Source organism: Myotis nattereri, assembly GCF_964212035.1.
Source record: "Myotis nattereri genome assembly, chromosome: 15".
Classification (NCBI taxonomy): Eukaryota; Metazoa; Chordata; class Mammalia; order Chiroptera; family Vespertilionidae; genus Myotis; species Myotis nattereri.
In genome coordinates, this window is record NC_138090.1 from 9,236,229 (window position 1) to 9,255,367 (window position 19,139).

General features: G+C 40.2%; 1 protein-coding gene and 1 pseudogene across 2 annotated transcripts in view; one reads left to right on the plus strand and one right to left on the minus strand.

The window, feature by feature from the left end:
• Window positions 1-920: 920 nt before the first annotated feature.
• Window positions 921-19,139, minus strand: part of CDH8 (cadherin 8) — a 305,905-nt gene continuing 287,686 nt past the window's right edge. The window contains exons 10-11 of the mRNA XM_081107592.1: window positions 3,890-4,141; window positions 921-3,023 (exon numbers count right to left, since the gene is read on the minus strand). Of these exons, the coding sequence (XP_080963718.1) occupies window positions 2,530-3,023; window positions 3,890-4,141 (746 nt within the window). The 3' untranslated portion in view covers window positions 921-2,529. The remainder of the gene's footprint in view (window positions 3,024-3,889; window positions 4,142-19,139) is intronic.
• LOC308530985 (SAP domain-containing ribonucleoprotein-like) lies at window positions 8,963-10,275 on the plus strand (annotated as a pseudogene). Its single transcript has 3 exons — window positions 8,963-9,040; window positions 9,455-9,802; window positions 10,015-10,275. The product of its transcript is annotated as an SAP domain-containing ribonucleoprotein-like (transcript).

Genomic DNA, 19,139 nt, shown 5'->3' on the forward strand with positions numbered 1-19,139 from the left:
CTAGTCAATAAACATACTTGATTCCATATTATAACAACTTAAATGGGTTTTTAAGCACCAAGTGCTAGCATGGTGATGGCAACAACAACAAAGTCAGCAAGAGACCCACACTTTCATGCTGTCTCTATGGGCAAAGTGAATTTTGAGGTGAGCTTTGGGCAACTGGTATACCAGACATTATCTCCTGCTCATGGAAACCATCATAGGTGATTATCCTATTGATTTCCAAGATTGGAGGATATGGATTTTATATTCCAAAAATTAGCATGATTTTTGTTAACCATGTTTATAAATCTGTACTTTATGGCACTTCACTGAGAAATATACTAGAAATGAGTCTGGTATGCAAGAGATAAATAAAGTAATCATCTTACCTTGGTTTAGAATGTGTAAGGTAGTCAGAATATCAGTGAATATTATTACCAATACTACTATTAATAATTTACACTCACCAAATATTTGTTTCAGACATTGTTCCAAATCCTAGTGTATTTTGAAATCATTTGGGGCAATCGCTTTGACCTCCAAAAACACATTCAACAGCTATCATCATACACATAAAGGACAAACTATGGATGAATCTCAGGTAACAAAAACTCAGTAAGGCCTCATTTAAGTCACTGGAGAGTTGTCAATTCTAAGTATCATATTTAAATATTTTGTTTCTATCATAGTAGAAGTAGCCTCCAAAAATTGGTACCTTCAGTTTTCTAGCCAAAGTCATGTTCTTTTCAGGCAGCCCAAGCCAGTGCCTGAGATGGTGTGATCAAGCCATTTCACATCCTTGGTTCTTTATATAAAAGCTCTTACAAATAAAGGTGATTCTTGCAATAATTTAGTTGAATGTTCTAGAATTCTAGTAAGACTCTCGTAGTAGGTCTTCATCTGATTGGGGAAAAGAAAAGTGAAGACAACAAAGGTATTTATAAAAATATATTTCACAAAGTAGGAAACAATACAGGAGTTTCTCTGAATACAATACATGGAGTAAATAAACAATATTGCATTAAAGCAAAGTAGAAAATTAAAATGATCTGCATGTCGTAGTAGTTCAGTTGTATCATACATTTCTCTACTCCTAAATGTCAGGTTGGTATTACAAATTGAATATGCTCACATCTGCTAGGGCTGTTCTCTTTTGGACTCTAAGATGTTCTGTGTCTCACCATGAGGATCGGGGAGAGAAGTGCTGAAAACAGAAGCAGTAAAATTATGTACAAATCGGTTCCTGCTCTAAAACATTGTGGGGTGACTTGAAGCATGTCTGTTGGGCAGGGCGTTATGTAGGTATCTAAAAGTCTAGAGTTTAAATATTCACACGGATCAATATACTTTCAGATGTTTGTGCTTGTAGTAAAAACACCAAATACTAGGAGTATGAACAAAATAGAAAACAGTCCAAAAGTTTCTCTGGGAAAATGCTGTTCCTGCCATCACCAGTCACAATAACACTTTCTACACTAAAGAGATTATTCGCTCCCTGGTCAGAATATTGCCTGCCATACTCATCTCATCAAAATGTACATGTATTAAACATTCATTGTGTGTGTGTATATATATATATATATATATATTTATATAAAACAATCTAAAGGATTATTAATGGATATAATTTATCTTTTTTTTCTCCATATAGTCCCTTCATCTATAGGTTACCAACCTTAATAAATAAACGCATTAATGGACATCAATAAAATATTTATTTTGAGGATTAAACAAATAAAACCATCTGTCTCTGACGTTGTCCACTGCGTGACATAGTCTATCTTTGTGTCCTTGTGGAACAAGATGAAGTGGAGGGAAGGAGTAATCCTGCTTCTTAAAAACAAGCCTGTTCCGTGGGATTTCTCTCCTCCCACCACTGCGTTGGCAGACCCCACCTTGGAATGGATTAGGAACATGTGACTATTTTAAGGCTCGACACAATATTTAAAGATGCTATTCCGTCTCTGATGAGTGGGGCCAACCATTATGTACAATGTGTGGTCACTGTACCGTGTAATCTTAGGAGGCCTTCCCAAACTCCCAAAAGTCAGAATGTACAGCCGACCGAGTATTGCTTTATCGTGTGTGGCGGGATCCTTATTGGTGAAGGGGAAAAAAACCATTCGCATTTATAAAAATCCTTGCAGAAGACACATCTCAGCAGCAAATTCCTTGCAGGTCCATTTTGTCTAAGAAAGCACCTTTTAATTTTGATTTTTTTCCTCTTTGAAAACTATGTTTTTTCCCTAAGCATGAGCCAGGATCCCCGTCTTTGTCTGTGTGGTCACATACATAGCAACTATCCAACGACTTCTAGACACTCCACATAGTTTAATTCACACTCCACAAGATTTATCACCTCCTAACATAGACTTTTTATTATCCATTTTTTTTTTTGGTTCAACATTAAAATGTAGTTGAGTTTATAGATGATTGGTGCTACACTTGCCTCTAAAACAAATAGCCACATTGGCTGTATCTAAAGGGAGTGGCCCTAGAATATTACAGAATGCTCAGTTCCATGGGTTTATTGGTCATCCACTGTCAAGTTTCTTTGTCACTTTCGCCAACAGAGTAAAGTTCACCCAGTCTCTTAAAGCGGGGACCCCAGTCACTGAGGTAGTCAAAATTCTGGTCTGAGTCTGAGGTGGTGGACTCCAAGGAGCTGAGGGAGCCCGTCACTGACCCCCGGCCTTCATAGCCATAAATCTGAATGGAGTCATAGGGCGGGGCCGTGGGGTCGTTATCTGCCTCGTGGAGCCGCACATTTATAAATTCATCCACGTCAACACCATTGGGAACTGGAGCCAGCCCTTGCCTTGGCATAAACTGCAAATCTGGTTTAATATCCTTACGGGGTAAAAATCCATTAATTCCATCCGGGTTTTGTAAAGTGGCGATGTCAAAGGCCTCCGTGTCTTCCTCCCCGCCTCCTTCGTCGTCGTAGCGAATGATGTTTTCTCGTACATCTTCATCATCTTTGATAATTAATGGCTCATTTTTATGTCGCCGCAGAGTGACAAACAGCACCACGATGACTGTAGGAAAAACAAACATGAAAGAACAGTTAGTCGACTCGCATGTAGTCGTATGAGCAACACACGCATCTTGTAGGTTCAGAGGGAGGGTCATTATTCTAAAACTTATGAGTCTATTGCTTTGATATCATTGCTGTGAGAATTAAGCAAAATACCTTTATGAAGGATGAGCTCTCAATTTTGAGAGAATGCTATTTGATTTTAATATCAAGAAAAACATCTCAGGAAGACAATGTAATCTTGAAGAAAAAAATATATTATACTTTTTGTTGGCTTATTTTTTTTTCTTTTTATCTCACCAAACTTTGTGATCAGATGACTCAGCAACCCAATCCATAAACTGTTTGAATAAAAGAGAGTTTTGGACACATATTTATTGCAGCCAGCGGGTGTGCACCAGATCTGGAGGTCTTCTTTATAATAGATGCTGTTGTAACCACATAAGGCCCATCCCCACTTCCCCCACCATCCACCTTAGTCTATATTTTCACTGGTGATGGCACTGACAAAGGCACTGAATAGTCATCTCCAATTGGACATTTACTATTTTTTTTTTTTTTTTACCATTGAGTTTTAGAGAGAGTGCAAGGGAGAGAGAGAGAGAGAGAGAAACATTGATGTAAGAGAGACATATCAATTGGTTGCCTCCCACATGTCTGGACCAGGGCAAACTGGCTAGGGTCCGACATTTACCATCATAACTATTTTCTCCTCACCTCCTCTTAGTGATCTCAGAGCTAGGAGAAGTCCAAAAGAGTTCTTCTTTCCAAAAGCATGTCTGGCTTGGTCAGGGTTTGCTGTCCTTATGTACAGTCATTGATGAACCAGAAAAATGGGAACCATGAGGCTATGAAGGAAATACATACCTAGCAGCAAAATGATGCACGCCAATATAGCAATTAGGGCGCCCATACTGAGTCCAATCGGAAGGACGTAAGCTTCCACATTACAGGACTGGACAACACCATCACTGCTGCAGCCACAGACCCGGATGGTCAGCGTGCTGGTGCTGCTCAGAGGAGGGTTCCCGCTGTCACTGATGACGATTGGCAAAAGGTAGACTTCCTGCTTCTGACGGTTGAATCCATTATGCTTGGCCAAAATGCTGAGGGAATTATCTGGAAAAGATGACAATCACAATTGCGTGCATCATTTCAAAAATGGCTGCCCAAGCAACACTTGTTTTTCTAGTTCTTAAATCCTCTGTGAGCCTCAAAGCCACCCGACTCCTCTGGGCGACTCAGGCTCTTTGCCCTTCTCCTCTTCCAATTTTTTTAAATATTTTTTTTTTAATTGATTTTTAGATAGAGAGGAAAGGAGAGGGAGAGAGGGAGAGAGAAACATCGATGAGAGTAATACATCAATCAGTTGACTCCTGTATGCTCCCTTCTGGGGATCAAGCCCACAACCTGGGCATGTGCCCTGACCAGGAATCAAACCTGGGACCTCCTGGTCCATGGAAAGATGCTCAATCCACTGAGTCATACCAGCCAGTCCTCTTCCCATTTTCCCAACTGGCGTGGACCACAATATCCATACCCAAACAAGTCCAAAGAATAGGGCCCCATGATAAATTAATGAAGTTTTATCATCCTCTTGTAAATGCAAATTATGTTTTTTATTTAAGAAAAAGTGTCCTTGCAGAAGACCCAAATTATCCCAAGTCCCACAATAAGCTTAATTTTCTCTCACTTATCCTGATCATGCAAAATTGGTGGGACAGAATCTCACCAGAGTTGAAAGACATGTTTGAGAAGCTCTGGGTTAAAAGATAGACTACATGACACTATGACATATAAAACAATGCCATTTGTTGACTCTACAGGTAACTAAGAGGTTGTACCCGCTCTAGAGCAGGGGTTCTCAACCTGTGGGTCGCGACCCCTTTGGGGGTTGAACGAACCTTTCACAAGGGTCGCTTAAGACCATCAGAAAACACATATATAATTACATATTGCTTTTGTGATTAATCACTATGCTTTGTGTTCAATTTGTAACAATGAAAATATATCCTGCATATCAGATATTTACATAATGATTCATAACAGTAGTAAAATTACAGTTATGAAGTAGCAACAAAAATAATTTTATGGTTGGGGGTCACCACAACATAAGGAACTGTATTAAAGGGTCGTGGCATTAGGAAGGTTGAGAACCACTGCTCTAGAGCATTTATACTAACGTGGTAAAGTCCTATGTACTGCCAATTGGAGGGGATAGGCCACATGCGTTAAAAATTTGTAGAGAAGACCTGCAGTGATTACACAGGTAAGAATAAAATGAAAAGTCATAGGGAAAAGTGTTCCATTTCACGTGTATCAATGAACTATCTGGAGATTCATATTGGTTATCTGAGTCAACACTTAAGGACATTTAGGCAACATTTAAAGATCAGTTCAAAGTAAAGCTGATCAGTGAGTAGGAATTGGCCCTACAGTTCTCAAAATTTCACCCCCCAAGGGATACTTTTTCTTATCTTCATCCCTGTCTCATGAACTATAATCGTATTACATATATTAATTATTAATATATCTTTTCATTTGATTAATGAAAGAACTATCTATTCAATTTAGAAATATTAATTATCTCAGACTGGTTTTCCCGCCAAAAGCAAATGAACATAATTTTGGTAAATGTGTGCAATGTTTTCTGAGAAAAATGATGATTTCTGTTAAAATTTTTTTTCAAATATTGGCAACTTTGGAAACATTTGTCTACCTCATTGTTGCATGTTAAGGCAGGGATTCCAAACCATTGCTGTCCAACTCCTGGTCATCAGTGTCGTATTGTTTACAGATAGTCTATGCAAATGTTTACAGATAGTCTATGCAAATGACTTCAAGTAACTGTATTAAATCTTTTGTACCATATAGTTCTATAACCAGATTCCAAAAAATGATAGCCATTCCCTAAAACAGATGCATTAATTATATTTATGTTTTCTTTGTGTAGCAGGGGTGGGGAACCTTTTTGCTGCCAAGGGCCATTTGGACGTTTACAATATCATTTGCGGGCCACACAAAATCCAAATTCTCAACTTAAAAATTAGCCTGCTATATTTGGTCAAGCATTTAATTAACTCACCTCTAACGCCTTGGCAGGGCCAGACCAAATGATTTCACAGGCCTTATATGGCCCACAGGCCAGATGTTCCCCATCCCTGGTTTAAGGTATAAGCAGGCCTATATTGCCTTACTATTAAGCAGTCAGACAGAAAAAGACATTCTTAGTTAACTTTTTTTTTCCCCCTAAATTTCTTCTGGTTGTGCTTCATTGTCTAGTAATTTTAAGAACCAAAAACCCCTACAATGTCTCTAATGGAGTTAAACAGTGATACAGCCAATGACCCAGTGGTCTTCATTTCCATGGCCTAGAACAGCCGTGGGCAAACTACGGCCCGCGGGCCGAATCCAGCCCGTTTGAAATGAATAAAACTAAAAAAAAAAAAAAAAAAAAAAGACCTACCCTTTTATGTAATGATGTTTACTTTGAATTTATATTAGTTCATACAAACACTCCATCCATGCTTTTGTTCCGGCCCTCCGGTCCAGTTTAAGAACCCATTGTGGCCCTCGAGTCAAAAAGTTTGCCCACCCCTGGGCTAGAAGGAAGTACCACTAAACTAAAAGCAGGAGAGCATTATCCATTATTTCACAACCCGATATAGAATGTACAGCTGTGTGAAATTTTCAGAATGTGTGTGACAAGTCTGAATATGGTTAATTAGTGCGAGGACCATTTGTAGATGGTTTCATACACCATAGTTCAAAACAGAATATGGGAATTTTTCTTCAAGATGCAATTAATAAAATTACAAGGAGGCCTTTCCCCTTTTGTGGTTGACATTATTTATGTAAGAAACCATCTTTATATATTCTCTCTCTAAAACAATCTATAACGAACATTTAGAAAATGCAGCAGGAATATGATTCTTGCAAAGCCAAAGGCATAGAAAAAACATATGGTTCCGACACTAAGCTCAGACCCATCTATCTTACTACTCCTGGCATTTGTCCTCCTATATACAGACAATTACTGACTGCTTAAAGTCAGTCCATGAGTCATTTTTACTAAATTTTAACCTGCTACTCCCAAGCAAGGTCAATTTCCTACTTGCCAACTCACTTTAAAAAAAAGTCATTTTGGCCCTAGCCAGTTTGGCTCAGTGGATAGGGCATCAGCCTGTGGAACAAAGGGTCCTGAGTTTGCTTCCAGTCAAGGGCACATGCCCAGGGTGTGGGCTTGATCCCCAGCAGGGGTTGTGCAGGAGGCAGCCGATCAATGATTCTTTCTCATCATTGAGGTTTCTATCTTTCTCTCCCTTCCTTTCTGAAATCAATAAAAATATGCAAAAAATAAAAAATAAATAAAATATTTTAAAAAAATCATTTTGACTCTAGCTGGTTTGGCTCAGTGGATAGAGCATGGGCCCCGCAGACTGAAGGGATCCAGGTTTGATTCGGGTCAAGGACATGCACCTCGGCTGCAGGCTCAATCCCCGGTCATGGTTAGGTTATGTGCCACGAGGCAACCAATCAATGTGTCTCTCTCACAACAATAGCTCTCTCTGTTTCTTTCTCTCTTACACTCTCTAAAAATCAATGGGAAAATATCCTCAGGTGAGGATTAACAACAACAACAATAAAATTATTTTCCCTGGCCAGTGTGGCTCAGTTGGTTGGGTGTCGTCCCATGCACCAAAAGGTCACCGATTCCATTTCCAGTCAGGGCACATATCCTGGTTTCAGGCTCAATCCCCAGTAGGAGGTGTGCAGAAAACAGCTAACACCTGTTTTTCTCTCTCTCTCTCTCTCTCTCTCTCTCTCTCTCTCTCTCTCCCTCTTGCTCTCCCTTCCTCTCTCTCTAAAAATCAATAAAAACAGTTTTTTAAAAAATCATTTTTTGGTTGGTGCTTATATTTATTAATAAATGTGTTGTTATTTTATTACACCAAATAAAGCTGTCATTAACATAAAAACTCCATACACATAAAAGTCATCATATATCACATTTCAAATTCGTGTATTTAAAATACTTCTTTTTAAATCTACATGCCACAAATATCTTCTATGAAGTTCTGGTTTGTTCCTTTAAAACAGTGGTTCTCAACCTGTGGGTCGCGACCCCTTTGGCGGTCGAACGACCCTTTTACAGGGGTCGCCTAAGACCATCCTGCATATCAGATATTTACATTACGATTCATAACAGTAGCAACATGACAGTGATGAAGTAGCAACAAAAATAATGTTATGGTTGGGTCACAACACGAGGAACTGTATTTAAAGGGCCAGAAAGTTGAGAACCACTGCTTTAAAACATCCTCTTAAGGGCTCTCTATTATGATATAACGCTCTGTTTTTCTAATGGTGCTTCAGTACCATGCTTTTTATGTATATAAACTTGAGAATGAATCTGGATGTTTTCCCCTATCGTTTTCTTCAAGATTATCTTGGCTATTCTTGCTCATTTACTAATCTCTAACAAATATAGAATCCGATTAGCAAGTTTCGTGAAAATCCCCATAAGAACTTAAGTCGAAATTATATTACAATATAAATGAATTTTGAGAGAATTGATTTCTTTATGGTCTTTAGTCTTCTATATTAAGATTGTAGTTTTATTATTTTAATATACATCAACACAATGTTTTAATTTTAGCTGCAGGAGTATTTTACATCTTCTGTTAGGTTTATGATTGGTGTGTATATTTTTTGCTCTGGTAAATATAACCTGTTTAAAATTATATTTTCAAGTCATTGTTGCTGGTGTATAAAATGAAATTGTTTTAGACATCGATTTTAATTCCAGCAATCTTCTAAACCGTTCTTTTTACTTATAAAAATATCTCTCCTCACTAAGTTCCACTTCAGCACGATAGTTTGAGGAGCACCACGGAATCATTCCCCAGTGAAACTGGTGAGAATTATAAAAGGAAAACCATGTATCATCTCAGGAAATGTTCCCGAGGCAAGCAGCAAATGAAGAAACAGTTACTCAAGGAAATCTACCAGAGCTTGGTAAGAATGGTGAGACTGTGGTGTGTGAGTCAGAACCCACCTCTTCCATCCCTGCTCCCAGCTCTGTTAGACGGAAACTCCACTCCAAACAGATTCAGCCAAGACCCAGCTAGCAGTTAGAGGACTATCTTTTTTAAAATATATTTTTATCGATTTCAGAGAGGAAGGGAGAATGAGAGAGAGAGAGAAATATCAATGATGAGAGAGAATCATTGACTGGCTGCCTCCTGCACATCTCACACTGGGGATCAAGCTCACTGGGATCATGTGCCCCAACCAGGATTCAAACCCTGACCTCCTGGTTCATAGGTCGATGCTCAACCACTGAGCCACACAGCTTAGCTGTTTGTTTGTTTGTTTGTTTTGGGGGGGGGGTTGTTTTTTTGTTTTTTTCTTCTTGCTAGTGGTTTATAGACCAAGGAAATAAAACAAGATCTCATTAAAAAACAAAACAAAATAAAACAAAAAAAACAAGATCTCATCAACAGGCTCTGGGCTTATCTTGAAGAGCATGCTGAAGAGGAGGCAAATGAAGAAGATGAACTGGGAGTTGAAACAGGAAGAAGAACCCAAGCCCATAGAACTGCCTGTCAAAGAGGATGAGGCCCCTGAAAAAAACTTTTGATGTGGCAGCAGAAAAGAAAGTGGTAATAATTATATTTGAAATAGCACAGGCTGAGAGAATGCAGAAGAGAGCTGAAGGATTTAATGTACCTGTGAGCTTGGAGACTAAGAAAGCTGCTGGGGCCTGGCCCAACCAGTGTTGCTCAGTGGTTGAGCACTGACCTATGAACCAGAAGGTCATGGTTCGATTCCAAGTCCGGGCACAGGTCCGGGTTGCAGGCTCGATTCCTGGGTGGGGGGTGTGCAGGAGGCAGCCGATCAATGTTTCTCTCTCATCGTTGATGTTTCTCTCTCTCTCTCCCTCTCTCTAAAATCAAGTAAAAAAGAAAAAAGAAAAAGCTGCTGGGGAGCTAAATTTGGAATTTCTTCAAATCCATCAAAAGACCTGTCATCTGACGCTAAGCCTGTGGTTAACCTGGACAAGCTAAAGAAAAGAACTCAAAGTTTGGTTTGAATGTCTCTTCAATCTCCAAAAAGTCTGAAGATGACAAGAAGGTTAAAAGAGGAAGGAACAATTTGGAATTGTCGCAAGTCCAGCTGGGACAGGCACCACAAAGGGTACAGAGGCGAGGAAGAGGAAATGCACAGGACGCTTTGGCATTGCCTGGTGAGAGACTCTTCATGTTTTCTATTCTCCAGTGGCTTCCATCTCTCCGACTGTCCTTGGTCACACCTATTCCTACATACACAGTCATGTGCCTCGCTCCTGCCTCGTAATGAGAGAGCATGTACCCCTGCCACATCCATGAACTACAGTAGCAATTTCACTTATTGCTCTTCCAGCTTTAAGATTGCTGTGTGTTTTTTTAAATTTTTATTTTTGTTAATCCTTATCCGAGAATATTTTTCCATTGCTTTTTAGGGAGAGTAAAAGAGAGAGAAAAAAATAGAGAGAAACATCAATGTGAGAGAAACACATCGATTGGTTGCCTCCTGCACAAGCCCCGACCAGGGTCTGGGCTGGGGAGGAGCCTGCAACCATGGTACCTGCCCTTGACTGGAATCGAACCAGGGACCCTTTGGTCCCCAGGCTGACACTCTATCCACTGAGCCAAACTGGATAGAGTATGTGCTTTTTTAAATTATTATTTTACTTGCTATAAAAAATAGAAAAGCCCGGCTGGCATGGCTCAGTGGTTGGGCATCGACCTATGAACCAGGAGGTCATGGTTGGATTTCTGGTCAGGGCACATGCCCAGATTATGGGCTGGATTCCCCAGTGTGAGGCATGCAGGAGGCAGCTGATCAATGATTCTTACTCATCATAGATGTTCCTCTTTCTCCCTTGCTCTTCTTCTCTGAAATAAATAAAAATATATTTAAAACAACATGGCTTTAAAAAATAGAAAGAAAAAAGACTCAGAATTTTTATGCAATGATTTTGACATTATAGAGACAGATACTATTCCATAAAATACATGTGTTATCTCACTGGATTGGGACCCCCTTTAAGGAGACTAGCCTAAGTCCCAGCTCTATTCTAGGTCTCCAGCCACGATCCCCATCATAATCCTGGTCATGTTGGTTAGCCCACTTTTATTTGGAATGCTTTCAGTTTTAAGGAACTGATCACCTAACTGATTCATTAGAAACTTGCTAAGTAACTGTAGACTCTTTCTTGCAGATTGAAGATTTATTTTTCTTCCCATGTGACTTGCGTGGTCTAGTCCCTGCCCAGTGACCCAGCTTCATGTCCTGACATTCTTTCTCTCTCTCCCTTCTCTCTGACTTGGCCTTTTCTGAGCCAAAGGTTTTCTCTCTTCAGGGTTTTCTTATTTATTTATTTTTTCTTCTTTTTAAAAAACATTTTAAAAAATAAATATGCTTTATTGATTTAAGAGGGAGGAAGGGAGAGGGAGAGAGAGATCGGAACATCAATGATGAGAGAGAATCAGTAACCGGTTGCCCCGTACTGGGGATCGAGCCCACAACCCAGGCATGTGTCCTGATCGGGAATCAAACCGTGATGTCCTGGATCATGGATGGATTCTCAACCATTGAACCACACCATCTTGGCTGTTTTTGATTCTTCCTGATATCTCTCTACCCTTCTCTAGCCTAAATTTGAATTGTCCATATTTATGCATTCTTTATATCTTTGCTTAGTGTTGCTTCTTTGTGGCTAATTTCCTTCATTAGTTGTCCCTGATCTCCCCAGATAAATTAGTTATGTATTCTTCTAAAAACCTTTATTTTTCATCACAGCTTTTATTACAAAGAAATAATATAGCAGTGGGGATAGAATAGACACCAGGGATACAGAAATAAAGTAGGGAACTTCTAAGTAACAAAGACCCAATTTTAGATGCCTAATGAGTACTCAGCCAATATTTGCTGAATAAATGACTACGTAACCCATATTGTGTGGGACTCCTACTTATATCTCTTATGTTATTCTGTCATAGAGAATTACATGTGGTTCAAAATAAGTCATCGAGGAAGTTCAATTTCAGGCTATTGGAAACAACATATAGCCTAAGAAATATTGATAGTTTCCAAGTGTCTCCCCAGGCATGCCTCATATCATGTAACATAAGCAATAAACTGAGGATGATTAGATTGAAATAGAGAGGGTTCAGAGAGGGAAAACTTGTTCTAAAATAACTGCAATACCATCATATTTAAGAGGTGCACACCAGGATTCTCTTGAGCTGAAACTGAATGACTTACATTCAGAGGGCGGGAACATATAGTCTGAATAAGTACCTCATATGGTTAGTCTAGGAGGAATTTCTTCTTTGATTATTGATGTTCAGGTTTTTATTCATTTAGAGTTGCAAATCAACATACAGCATTCTTTCATACAACATTAATATCCTTATTAGAATGCTGCTTATACCCTGCCCCCATTCCGTCCTTCCTCCCTCCCTCCCTCCCTCCCTCCCTTCCTCCCTCCCTTCCTTCCTTCCTTCCTTCCTTCCTTCCTTCCTTCCTTCCTTCCTTCCTTCCTTCTTCCTTCACTCCCCTCCTTCCCTCTCTCCCTCCCTCCCCTCCTTCATTTCCTCCCTCCCTTTCCTCTCTCCTTCCCTCCCTCCCTTTCCTATTATTTACTCCGTATTTTAATGAAAAAATTATCACTATTATTGTTATTATTGAAATATCCCATGTTCTTTCCAAACTGTCATTTCTTTTTTTTTCCGGGTAAAAGAAAGCAGAGCATGCCTGGCGTGGCTCAGTGGTTGAGCATCAACCTCTGAACCAGGAGGTCATGGTTTGATTCCCCATCAGGGCATATGCCTGGGTTGCAGGCTACATCCCCAGTGTGGAGTGTGCAGGAGGCAACCAATCAATGATTCTCTCTCATCAGTGATATTTCCATCCCTCTCTCCCTCTCCCTTCCTCTCTGAAATCAATTATATATATATATAAAAATCTAAATTCTCCGTGTGTTTCAGTGTAGTCATCTGCCCTGCTGCAGAACTTTAACTTCAGTCTAGGTCCCATTTATTGGAAACCTGGAGCTCTGGCTTTTGTTTAGCCTTTTAGATGGAAGCAGCAGCAACAAGGAGCCAGAGTTAATGAAGGCGGCTGCCAGACAAATATTTATGACAGAAAAGAGTAGATGAAGAGAAGATCAGTAGATAGTAGGCCTTTTTTGAGAAATGCCTTCTGGCATTTGACTTGCAAATTTAATTCAAAGATTCTTGATCAATTCAAATGGAATGAAAATGGCAAGAAGGTCAAAACAAAGGGAAAATGGCTCTCTGTTCAGTGGACAAGAGATTTAATTAAGTTCTTATCATTGTTGTGTCTGTTGTTTATTTATAAAAACCTGGCAAGGCAATAAAGATACTAAAATCCAGGAGCTTTCCGCGTATCAGAAACATGTATACACAGTATCCAATATGTATAAATGTGAAGCCAAGTTCTTAACATCAACACTTTATTTATGTATGTCTATTACCGTAGACACTAAGTCTTATTGGAAATAATCAGGCTATAATGAATTAATAAAAACGAAGACTCTGCAAAGTCAGTTTCCTCCAGTGCCATTGTAACTTCCTACATAATTCACTGAAAGTGTACCAACACTAAACCTGCAGCAAGCAACTGTCTATGCAGAGTCACCTAATGAGACCATTCGTCACTCTTTCCTATTTTCCTCATTAGATTGTCCTCCAGGCCACCTGATGTCAAGAATCAAAACGTTTACCTGAGTGTTATCTCATCACCAGATCTGCTAATATTTAATTTAAAAGTATTATCTAGCCATAAAATATTGACGTTTACTTTGGCTTTAGAAAAACATGATTGTGAATTCCTTTGGCAGTTTTCAGACTAACATCTGACTTCAGGTTTAGTCCGTCATTTATAAGTACACAAAATGAATTAGCATATCTTTAACACAAAACGTTATTTCACTATAGCCATGCAACACAGTAGTTCTATAAATATCTCAATGAGGGTCATTGGCAGAGGAGATATACAGAGGGTAGGCTGTGCTTTGTAGTTTATGAAACTCAGGACTCCTCAGTAAACTGTTAAACTTAAGCATCTTCTAAAATTACTTAAGTAGCTACATATATTCTTTCTCAGTTATTACTATAAAATAGAGTTTTAAAAGATTTTTAAAATATATATATATATATTTTTTTAAAATATATTTTATTGATTTTTTACAGAGAGGAAGGGAGAGAGATAGAGAGCTAGAAACATCGATGAGAGAGAAACATCGATTAGCTGCCTCCTGCACATCTCCCACTGGGGATGTGCCCGCAACCCAGGTACATGCCCTTGACCGGAATCGAACCCGGGACCCTTGAGTCCGCAGGCCGACGCTCTATCCACTGAGCCAAACCGGTTTCGGCTTAAAATATATTTTTATTGATGTCAGAGAGGAAGGGAGAGGGAGAGAGAGATAGAAACATCAATGATGAGAGAGAATCATGGATCGGCTGCCTCCTGCATACCCCACACTGTGGATGGAGCCTGCAACCTGGGCATGTGCCCTGACCGGGAATCAAATGATGACCTTCTGGTTCATAGGTCTATGCTCACCATTGAGCCAAGCAGGTTGGGCAAAATACATTTATTTTTAGATGATATAAAAATGGCGTTTAGTGAAGTGATCTGAATGGTGACGGCCAAAAAGACATGCCTACCTCCTGTGAATGCTACCTTACTTGGAAAGGGTCTTGCAGATGTAATTTAATTTAGAACCCAGAGACGAGGAGTTCATCTGGGAGTACCTGGCGGACCCTAAGTGCAGTAACAGGTGTCCTTGTGAGAGTGAAGTAGAGAGAGAGTTGGCACAGGGTAAAGAAAGAGGAAATGTAACCACAGAGGCAGACCCTGGAGTGATGCGGCCGTGCTATGATTGGCAGGGGATGCCCACAGCCAACAGGAAGGGGAAGAGACAGAGAATGGACTCCCCTTCAGAGTCCCCGCAGGGGTGTGGTCCTGCCCACACCTTCATTTCAGACGTCTGGCCTCCAGCACTGTGAGAGAATAGACTTCTGTTGGCTTAAGCCTCCCAGTTTGTGATAATTTGTTATGGCAGCACTAAGACATTGATACCGTCAGCAAATCTAATGAGATATGATTTGCAGAGGCAGGGAGGGCAGCCTCACTCCCATCTTACACATGAGGAGCAGGGTGTGCAAAAGATAACGTGACTTGCTCAACCTCCCTCAGAAGGCCAGCTAAGAATGAGGACCAACTCTAATGTGTTTTCTACACTCTCTCTGTCCTCTTATCAAAAGTCACCTCAGGAAACAAGGGAAAATGGGCTCCAAAAGTTATTTTAAAACTCAAAGATAAGATAAACAAGAGGAAGTGTATGGAGGGAGGTTTTCCCCGTCTCTGACACTTTCTCAGAGGCAAAGGTAAAACTGATCAAGGTTCGATTCCTGGTTGTTCAGGGCACATGCTTGGGTTGTGGGCTTGATCCCCAGTGTGGGGTGTATATGAGGCAGCTGATCGATGTTTCTCTCATTGATGTTTCTATCTCTCTATCCCTCTCTCTTCCTCAAATCAATAAAATAAGCCCAGCTTGAGTGGCTCAGTGGTTGATCACTGACCTATGAACCAGGAGGTCACGGATCGATTCCCAGTCAGGCCACATGCCCAGGTGGCAGGCTTGATCCCCAGTGAGGGGCTTGCAGGAGGCAGCCGATCAGTGATTCTCTCTTATCATTGATGTTTCTATCTCTCTCTCCTTCTCCCTTCCTCTCTGAAATCAATAAAAATATTTAAAATAAAATAAAATCCACAACATAAAATATATAAAAAATATTCTTATATGCTGGAGAGCCATTCTAGTCTACTCCATTTTTTCCCTGAGGTGTACGCAGTGGTTAATGGCTTGGTCCAAGCCCTCAGAGGCACCCCTAAGACCGCTATTATGTTCTGGGTTCTGTAATCCAGCAGGGGTAGCAACTGATAGCAATTTTCCTGCATAATTCCTTCTTGTCTGGTTTAGTGGTAAAATAGCTGCCAAGAATAAAACATAGAAAAAGGAGGGAAATGATGCGAGAATATGTGGCACCCTATAGCGAGCTGAAGTCCAGTGTTTGTCCTTGCATCATTTTAAAGTGTAATATGTTATATTAAAACAGCTTGGCTAAACATATACCTTTAGGCAAAAGTCTTACGATACAGCGAGGGCAAGAGGATGGAAGGCAGTTGTGCTGATAAAATTATCATCCAAGCAGTGGTCACATTACCATTCGTCCCAGGTAGCTGAGAATGGCACGTGCTTTTGAAACTTAAAACCCAAATTCTTTTCTTCTTTTTTTAAAGAAATATTTTTATTGATTTAAGAGAAGAAGGGAGAGGGAGAGAGAGATAGAAACATCAATGATGAGAGAACCATTGACTGGCTGCCTCCTGCACACCCCCTACTGGGGATCGAGTCCACAATCCGGGCAGGTGCCCTTGACCAGAATCGAACCCGGGACCCTTCAGTTTGCAGTCCAACGCTCTATCCACTGAGCCAAACCAGCTAGGGCAAAACCCACATTCTTTATCGCATTAGAAATAGTCCTGTTCTGATCATACAAAAAGGACTTTACATTGAAGTTCAAACTGATTTGCTTTTCCTCCCATTCACCCACATATTAACAGGTTAAAATACAGATGGAGCGAGCAGAACTAAGATGCTCGAAGGAAAACATAACTTCGAGGGTCACCCTTATGATTGAAATAGCAATCACATCCAAATCATTTAAACTCCTTTTCACTGAAAATGTAATCTGATAAAACTCCCTATTGTTATACGCTATAGAGAAATCGGAATAAATTTTGAAGTCACGCATGACTTCACTTTAATACTTTCCTTTAAAATAAAAAAGAATTCTTTTGATGAGTCTTTTAAAATATTCTCAAGATAACATTTGATTTTCCAAGCTTGCCATTCCCCCTTGACAGGGAAAGTGTGGTGCTTCCCGGCAGGGGACGGGGACATAAAGATCCCTGCCACCCAGTTCTCCACATTTTGGAATCATTTAGAGAGAAGTTTGGGAGAATGTGTTCCCTTTTCCCACATTCTAATTTCTGAAGAGCTTATTATCAGGTATAATTTCTTTACCATGTGCATTTCAGAGGGCATCTGAATATGATGTCAGCTCACGTGCAGGCTCTGGGTCACTCCTAATTGTGTTTGCATTCCAATGTCATTCCTTGGCGCACTTTTAAACAATTCCCCAAGGCCATTGCAGGTATTCTTATTGTGACCACATTACTCATTAGGGAACTGAGTGTCAGAAGGTCTTCGAGGGTTAACTATGTTATTCCACCTCAAGTGTATTTTCAGGGTCTGTGATGTGCAAACTGTTCAATAAACTTAAAATAATAGCGGTTATTATTAATTTATGGAAGGTTATCAGTTACTTTAGCTTTTAAATAAAGCAGGGAGCTGAAATCTCTTTTTGTTGTTAATCCTCACCTGAGGATATTTTTTTCCATTGACTTTTTAGGGAGAATGGAAGGGAGGGGGAGAAAGAGACAAAGAGAGAGAGACATTGATTGGTTGACAGTTGCACCCACCCAGACCAGGGCCTGAGACAGAGCCAGTAACTAGAAGTATGTGACCTTGACCAGAATTGATCCTGTGACCCTCCAGTCCTCAGGCTGTCACTCTAACCACTGAACCAAACTGGCTAGGGCCAGAGAGAGCTCCAGTGTTTTAAGAATATTTGGATTTCATTCTTTCAGACTTTACAACGAATTTCTATTTAAAAGACTCAAGATGGAAATAAAAAAGCAAATTATAAAGTTAAATGTAAAGGAGGAACTAAGAAAATATATGTTAAGTATAATAAGATGAACACTCAGGAAGTTTTCAGACTGGAATATGAGGATCTATAGTATCCATAAGCAATATACAGTGATTTCCAAGAAAATATTGTATCTAGGTCATTGGAAATCCATCAGTCAATGGTTTTGGGAATCCAGATCTTGATTTAAAACTTTATTCTTAATCAAAGGCAAGCCCATGGGAGCTCATCCCTTCCTACATCCTCTAAGAAAAAGTCAAGACCCACTAGGAAAATACTACCATTCTAAGCTAGGCTCAGAAACCCTCCATAAATACGCTGATGAATGTGTACACCTTCACATCTCCAGCGAATAGTATTAGATTAGTGCCCACAGTACATAACATTAAATTAGCTAGACTTTCCATCCAACTTAGGTTAAGATAGCGGAGAACTGGGTCCAAGAGAGTGCAGGGAGGCATCGTAGAAAGTGAAAATTACTACAAAGGAACATGAGGCAGGTTTGGGGAATGGAGGAGAGGAGGAGAGGGCAGCCTGCTCAGTGGAGGTCTGGCTTGACCATGTGAGCAGATTTGAGGCAGGTCATGAATGAGTCAGTCATGCAGACATACGGGGGTGAGGGGACAGGAGAGGGTGTCAAGAGAGGGGGCAGTAGCTCAAAGGCCTTGAGGTGGGGATGCCTATGATGAGTTCAATGAGCTCAACAAGAAAGAAGCCAGTGTGACTGGGGGGTTGGGGGGGCGTGGTTGGGGGCAGCTGGAGGGAAGTGACTACGAAGCCAGCAAAGGAGGTGAAGTCAAAGAGATAAAGAAGAGATCAGGACATCAGAGAAAGATGAGTACCATTTGATTTCACTAATATGTAGACTCTAATGAACAAAATGGACCAACAAACAAAACAGAAACAGACTCTGTATCTAAATCATAGATTCAGAGAACAGACTGACAGGTGTCAGAGGGGAGGAGGGCTGGGAATCTGAGCGGAAAAGGTGAAGGGACTAAGCAAACCACCCCCCCCCCACACACACACACACAAATCATAGACACAGACAAGAGTATGGTGATGACAGAGGGAAAGAGGGGTGGGGGGAGGTAGAAGAGGTTAAAGGGGGAATAAATGGGGCAAAAAGGAGACAACTTGGGGTGGTGAGCACATGATACAATATATGGATGAGGTACTATAGAATTGTCCACCCAAAATCCATACAATTTTATTAACCAATGTCACCCCAATGAATTCAATAAAAAAAAATCAACAAC